Source organism: Montipora capricornis, chromosome 4 (genome assembly GCF_036669925.1).
Source record: "Montipora capricornis isolate CH-2021 chromosome 4, ASM3666992v2, whole genome shotgun sequence".
Taxonomy (NCBI): Eukaryota; Metazoa; Cnidaria; class Anthozoa; order Scleractinia; family Acroporidae; genus Montipora; species Montipora capricornis.
In genome coordinates this window covers 18,520,834-18,528,333 of record NC_090886.1, presented here as the reverse complement: position 1 = coordinate 18,528,333, position 7,500 = coordinate 18,520,834, and the positions used below count along the sequence as shown (strand labels likewise).

General features: G+C 37.8%; 1 protein-coding gene across 6 annotated transcripts in view; it reads left to right on the top strand.

The window, feature by feature from the left end:
- Positions 1 to 7,500, top strand: part of LOC138045710 (protein pelota homolog) — a 281,230-nt gene that overhangs the window by 221,238 nt on the left and 52,492 nt on the right. For 4 of the 6 annotated variants that reach the window (XM_068892294.1, XM_068892296.1, XM_068892293.1 and 1 more), the window contains one exon: positions 3,267 to 3,338. The exons of the other annotated variants lie outside the window; for them this stretch is intronic. In XM_068892294.1, the coding sequence (XP_068748395.1) occupies positions 3,267 to 3,338 (72 nt within the window). The remainder of the gene's footprint in view (positions 1 to 3,266; positions 3,339 to 7,500) is intronic. 6 annotated transcript variants of the gene reach the window in all.

Sequence of the window (7,500 nt, the reverse complement as noted above, 5' to 3'; positions counted from 1 at the left end):
AAAAAACTTCAATACGTCTGTTGTCTCATTCTATTGCATTATGCGTTTAAAAGCTAATTATGCATGTTGATACCAAGGAATACCGTTCACAGAGTTTGCGTTCACATTTCTATCTTTATTTCTTGAGAGTTTCAATTCACGAAGCGAAATAAGAATGAGATGGTAAGTGACCCACACTATAGTATTCTATCTTTTCTCCTGCCTTTACCATGCTGGAAACGAAACACTTTTGTTTTTTGAAATAGTTTCTTGTTAAAAGTCTGGTCCACCGCATGGCTGGTACCGGTAAGTTCAACCTTTGCAGGGACATAACCTAAAATCCTGGTTCACATCCTGTTGATCCTAGTAAAACAACTGTCACGGTGATGTTTTAGTGTATGGCTCAAATGCTGGTAGTGAATAGGCAGCTATGTCACTATGTGCTATTATATAATTATAATTATGATAGGAAATTAATTACTTCCCTGTAATTATCAATTATAAATGTAGGAAATGAACTATACATTCTATACACTGCCTTATCCAGCTTATCCAGACAAACATATTTCATGTTAACAGAATTACCTGCAGAAGTCATAGCGTTCAACACAATTTTTCAGATTCAATACAGCCCAAGTCATAATGGTAATGTACTTGGAAGTTGTACAATAGATTTTGCTTACTGTATGTCTTTGATAGGTACTTCCCAAAATTTGGTCACAGAGAATTATAATTCTTTTATTTTTTTTCTCAATGCGTGAGTGGGCGGAATTCAACAAATCCTGCAATCTGATTGATTCCAGGAGCGGGCAGAATTTTCTCATCCGGACTGCTCACGGCAGGCAGAATCCTAGCCTTGATTGCGTGAGCTGTTGTGATGACCTTAAATTTTAATTTTTTTTTTTACACCGACTCCATTTACACTGTACATACAGAGGTTATTTTTCATTAGACAAGAGGTTTGGAAATAGCACTCAAATAAAAAATATTTCTCTTTGAAACGTTCAGTCTGTAAGTCACTTTAATACTGCATTCACTGTCAAGCACGGTGCGAATCAACAATTAAAACAATTGATTTCAGAGAGGGTGGGAGAGAGAGAGGAAAAATAAGTTATTTACCAGCGAAGGGTTGGTCCATATAGCAAAAAACTGTGACATCGTTCTTGAAAAAGCTGCCCTCGGCCTGCGGCCTCGGGCAGCAATTTCAAGGCCTCCGTCACAGTTTTTCCCTATACGGACCTTCCAGCTGGCAAATAACACATTTATTTTGACAGGGCCACCCTCAAGGAACTTTTGTACTTCTGAAAGTATTTTCAAGTGTTAAGATATAGTGCACATCTTCACATGTCGCGCACATGCCAAAGTGACCTTTACGTGCACCACTGCACGAACGTTTGGTCATCTTGGAAAGATGTTTTCACATCTTTCATTTTTTTTCTGCAAAAGATGTTTCCATGAGTCATTTCGTTTCATCTTAAACCGTTCAATTAGCTTTTCCTCTCTCAAACACTGAGCAAGAATACCCATCCATCAGTAAAAAACAATGTGCTTAGCCACTTTGGAATAAATACACTATTTTTACCTCGTTTCCATGGTCCAGTGGTCATTGTCACCACCTGTAATGAAGATAATCTGGGTCCAGGTATTCACTACATACACAGTCACATAATGAGAATCGCAATGTAAGGCCGATGTGAGAAGGACAAACTTCTCTCTTTTCTTTTCTTTAGTGCTAAATTAACCATACACCACTCACTGTACTTTTGCAGGCCCGAGTATAGGCTACTTGTATCCTCTTGTTTGTTTTGATCTGTGAGCCGTGGCCTACCAAGCCTCGCTTTCAGGCATTCGAATCCAGGCTATTCCATGTGGCCGCCATTTATGAATAAGGTGTATATGAGATTGAACCAACTGCAAAATGCTGTTATGAGGAGTTATATTCATTGCTTGAGCTGCCTTGGCATGAGATATACATCCTTCCTAGAAAAACAACCCAAGAATCTAAGGCCAGGGAATTTCAATACAAACTGTTAAACAGAATTGCCTATACAAACAATATTCTACATAAAATGGCTAAAACGACAACACCTTTGTGTCCCTTTTGTGGCCTGTCGGACAAGTCCCTGGCGCATTTATTTATTTACTGTGAGTTTGCTTGTTGCTTATGGCTATCAGTGACGAACTGGTTAAAAGGATATGGTATTTATGTAAATGTCTGGAGCGCTGCAGACATAACTTCTGGAATTTGTGAAAAGGATCTTCAACTGATCAATCACCTTATTCTCCTTGGCAAACAAATTGTCTATTAGTGTTGCAGCTTGTCTTTAAAACCTTCACTGCCATTGTTGATTGAGAAAATGAAGTATATATACAAATTAGAGTCACGGATAGCATAAAGCTGTAACTCTCTTGACGTTCATAATAATAAATTGCAGTCTTTGCTATCAGCATTGTAAAGACGCTTTTTAATGATTGTTTGTAGTTTAGTATTCTTCTTCCTTTGTGTCATTCTTAGACGACCCATACTTGTACTTGTATCTCTTTTAAATGGCAATAGTAAGTAGCGTTAGTATTGTAATGTACTTGCACTAGTTTTTCTGTGTTGCTGTTTTTGTAAATAAAATAGACCAAAATCAATTAAAATAAAGAAAAAAATGACAGGTTTTTTCACAAGCATTACGAATTTGTTTATCTAAAACCTTCGTTATTAAATCTCCCATAACCCATTTAACTTCCTTGACACCAAGGAAGTATAAAGGATTCAACAGGCAACATCAGCACCAGTGTTTACCAGAAACCTTCTGATAACCATCAATCCACTCCTGCAATGGACATAAATTTACACACTGAATTTATCGCATAAACAACAAAAGATTAACATTTTTAAGAACGGTGTAGGTACCCAAAAAGTCTATGGGACACTCGTGAGCACGAAGTTAAGAAGCAAAGCCATATAATTATCTGTGATCAAATGCAGAGTGAATGCCAAAAGGTGTTGGGTCAAGGATAATTGCATAGAAAAAAGGGTCTTTTGCATTTCGGCTTCTTCCTTTATCAGGGTTGCTTGATGAAGGCAGTTTATAAACCTTCACAAGTTTTGACCTGTAAATGAATCGACATGGCTCTTGTGTGTTCTTTAATGCTGAGAACACATTAGTATGTCACATAAATAAGGTTAAAAAGGAAAAACGTGATTTTTGTCCTATGACTACATGAACTATTCATTCATTGTCTTTCTTCTGAGCCGATGCTATAATAAGGATGTTTCCTACTGTTAAAATTCGCAGGATTGATCCCATTGAAAAGGCCAATGAAGCAATGGCAGTGGAGATTCTTCTTGTCACAGACGACCTTTTTAGGTAAAATAGTGGTTTTGTCATTTTTCTGGTCCATCAAAGCCCTAGCTGTAGATGTCAATTCTGTTTGAGATTTTATGTTGAAGTTAAGGGTGTAAGTTACTCAAGACTTCTTCAGCTTTTAAACTTGAATCTGAATTAATTAATCCCAGCAAACCTCGATAGTGACAGACCAACTGTATGAGTATCAAGGTAAAAATCATATTGATTGCCAGTACAGTATGTTGCCTTGTATCCAACCGGTACCAGTATCTGACCATGGCCAGTTAAAAAATAATTTCAATTTTTGCAACATGCTTATTAGTTTACGGAAGACAAAGCATAACAAAAGGAAACCGAATAATTAAGCTTTACAATGCAAGTTTTGGGGGGGGTGTTAAGCTCTAGGATCATCTGCAGAGTGTGCTGTTCTGTTCAGGTGATTGAGATTTTCATGACTAATATTTACACTTTTCACTGCAAACTAAAATGGCCACTGTTGAAGAAAGGGTTTGTAAATCGTGATGTGTTGTGTTCAAGTGGTTAGAACAATTATTTTCACTTCGTCGTGAACTGTACTGTTTCTAGAGTAATGGAGTCCAGAATCATCAACAAATTTTTCACTGAGTGCCCAGAATACGACCAGTTTTTTGTTTACTGTGCAAAGATCATTGTATAAGCTTCAATAGTGATTAATATCATATTCTTAACTTTAATTGATCTGTGTGTGTAGTGTAATGCTATTCTGATACAACTCAATTGAAACTGTCTTCATTGATTTATCGGGCAAAATTATTTTCTGTTTGTTGCTTTCACACCGCACGTTGCATAACTACCGGAAGCAGAAGTCAGAACGGAATTCTTAGTTTTTTTCATGATGCGCAGTTTCAGTCGATTTTTATTTTTCAATTTCTAATGCCAACGTACTTTGCAAGAGCAAAGGGAGACAAAAAAATCCCTTCCCCGTAATCTGTAGAAATGCAAATGAGTGTGTCTTGTTGAAAATCTTGTAGAGCCGATGGTTTTTCTGGAAGCATTTTTCGACAATATGTAAGAATTTTCAACCAGGGTTAGTTTTAACGGGCATCATCAGCAAAAACATCCTTGACCACATAAACAAAGAGGTCATTCATACAACCAAAGTGAACCTGTGGAAAAGCACTAACAACACCATAGAGTGGTTCAAGGCAATCCCAGAAAAGGAAAAGCATGCATTTATCACCTTTGACATGTGCGACTTCTATCTATCCATATCTGAAGACCTGCTACTGAAAGCATTAGATTATGCCTCCAAATTCACTACAATAACCCAACAGGACCGCCAAATCATCATCCACGCGAAAACATCGCTCTATGGGCCAAGAAGAGCACAAACGACATGTTTGATGTTACAATGGGCTCATACAACGGAGCAGAAACATGAGAATTGATAGGAACTTACATGCTCTCCTTGATCGCATCCAAATTCAAAGATGAAATTGGACTGTACCGTGACGATGGTCTTGCAGTCTGCAAAGCCACCCCAAAAGAAATTGAAAAAAACCAAAAAAGAAGTCAGCAATGTGTTTCAATGAAATGGCCCAAAGATTATGATGCCAACAAAAAAATCGTCCACTTTCTTGACGTAACCTTTGACCTTACAGATGGAAGCTACAAACCATACATGAAGCCCAACAACAAACTATCGTATGTCCACCGGCAAAGCGACCACCCCCCAACATTACTGAAAAACATACCACTCAACATCAACAAAAGACTAACTAACATTTCATCCAGCAAAGAAGTATTTGACGAATCAATTGCCCCTTACCAACACACACTCAAAGAAAGTGGATATGATCACAAACTAACATACAATCCAGAGCCGGCTCTGAAGAACAGAAGAAAGAGAAAAATGGAGATTACAAGGTACAATCCCCCTTTCGATTCAAATGTTAAAACCAACCTTGGTAGAAAATTCCTACATGTCGTCGAAAAATGCTTCCAGAACAACCATCCGCTCTACAAGATTTTCAACAGACACTCACTCAAGCTAAGCTACTCATGTATGCCAAACATGAAATCCATCATATCGTCACACAACAAACACATTCTGTCAGATGCAAATACACCAGCACCGCAACCTGACACCTGCAATTGCCCACTCGAAGGAAAATACCTTCAAACTAACGTAATCTATCAAGCCACAGTTATCACCGAGACAACAACTGAAACCTATGTTGAACTAGCCACAAACTTCAAGGAACGCTACAGGAATCACAAAACATCCTTTCGATATTCAAACAGAAAAAATGAGACAGAGCTTTCCCAACATGTTAGGAACTTACAAGATGCAATGAAGCCATTTCAAATTAAAATGTCTTAAAAAATGTAGACCCTACAGCAACATTAGCAAGAAATGTAGTCGTCGTCTGAATGAAAAGTTCATAATCATATGTAAGAGAGAGCTCTGTAGCCTTAATAGAAGAAGCAAATTAGCAAGTTCATGCCCCCACAGAAACTGATATGTACTCCGGAACTTTAGAGTAACGTAAATTTAAAATACCGACATATAATCCCCTTATATCACGTTTTGTTACCTAGCAGCTCCTTAAATGTAATGCATTTACTATAGCAACCATCAAATTTCCGTATTTAACTGCCAGCTTTCCAATTTCAACAGTTCAGTCGTTAAAATTGCCTGATGAGTGCGGTACTTGTACGATATGAAACAGTTCTGTAGCATTAAAACCATGATTACTCGTGAAACCTAAATCTCTGTGAAGTCATACTGTATATATATATATATATAAATAAACGTTATATATATAAAAACGTTTCGGCCCTTCGGCCTTCGTCAGTTAAAATTTTTTTAAAATAGAGTAGAAGTTAAAAATCTAAGGATAAAAAAAAAATAATTATAAATATATATATATATATATATCTGTATGTATATAATTAATTGTATAGGAAAGGAAAATTAAAACATTAAAATACTACAGAACTGTTTCGAAAGGGCCTGATGGTCCTCTCTCGTCAGGTGCATGAAACACTGACTGACTATTGTTCCTTTTATAAGTTGGTGGTTCAAGCATGCTTTATCAAATATTTGGTTGTGTGCCGGCATGCACTCACCAGTTCATTCCTTTTGTTCAGGGTGCCCACTCCTGGTTTACATATGATGTAAAATTTTTCCGTTATGCAAAGATTACATCTCTCTCGGGTGCCCTGGTGAAAAGGATTCTTTACAATACGTAAAAATTTCTTTCCCACGTTAGTAGCAACGTTCTTACTGAAGGGTGGGTTATACCACATTATATTTCGGCGTCTGGTTCACTCCTCACTTAGTTGTTGCATCAAATTTCAATTGGTCTTTGTAACCGCTGGTCTTTCCGAAACCACATGGCTTCATTTAGAAATGAGAACAAAAGGAATGAAACCGAGTTGACCAAACACGTCTGGTCCGTAAACGACACCAAAACGGAATTTGCTGTAACCTGGAAAGTAATGGCTCGCACCAGGCGGTATTCAAATGTAACAAAGAGATGTAATCTTTGCATAACAGAAAAAACTTACATCATATGTAAACTGGGAGCGGGCACCCTGAACAAAAGGAACGAACTGGCGAGTGAGTGCTGGCACACAACCAAATATTTGATAAAGCATGCTTGAACCACCAACTTATAAAAGGAACGTTAGTCTGTCAGTGTTTCATGAACCTGACGAGAGAGGACCATGAGGCCCTTTCGAAACAATTCTGTAGTGTTTAAATGTTCTAATTTTCCTTTGCTAAACAATTAATTATAAAGCTCCACTATTCTAGAGCACTCTTCGAGACTTTCACATTTCTGTATGTGCTCCGCAAGTTGAGCACTCTATTATCACGAGCTGACATGGAAAGGTTTAATTTTAACTGTTTGACCAAGAACATACCAATACCATCTAACAAGGAATACCTGAAAAAACTGATTGAAATGACGGAGAAGCTTATAGACAGAATGCGCTGGCGCGCCTACCACTTCCTTAATCCATCCACAGCGTCCGACCACTGCGAGACATATGGCTTTAACTCAAAGAAAATACCACCACAAGCTCCTGAACTCAATGAATTTGAAGCTAAGATGACCAACCTTATCCAAAACATCGAATTCAAAGCGCCATGCCCGTCCGAATTCCAGAAAAAGACTATCAGAGCATGTCGAGGACG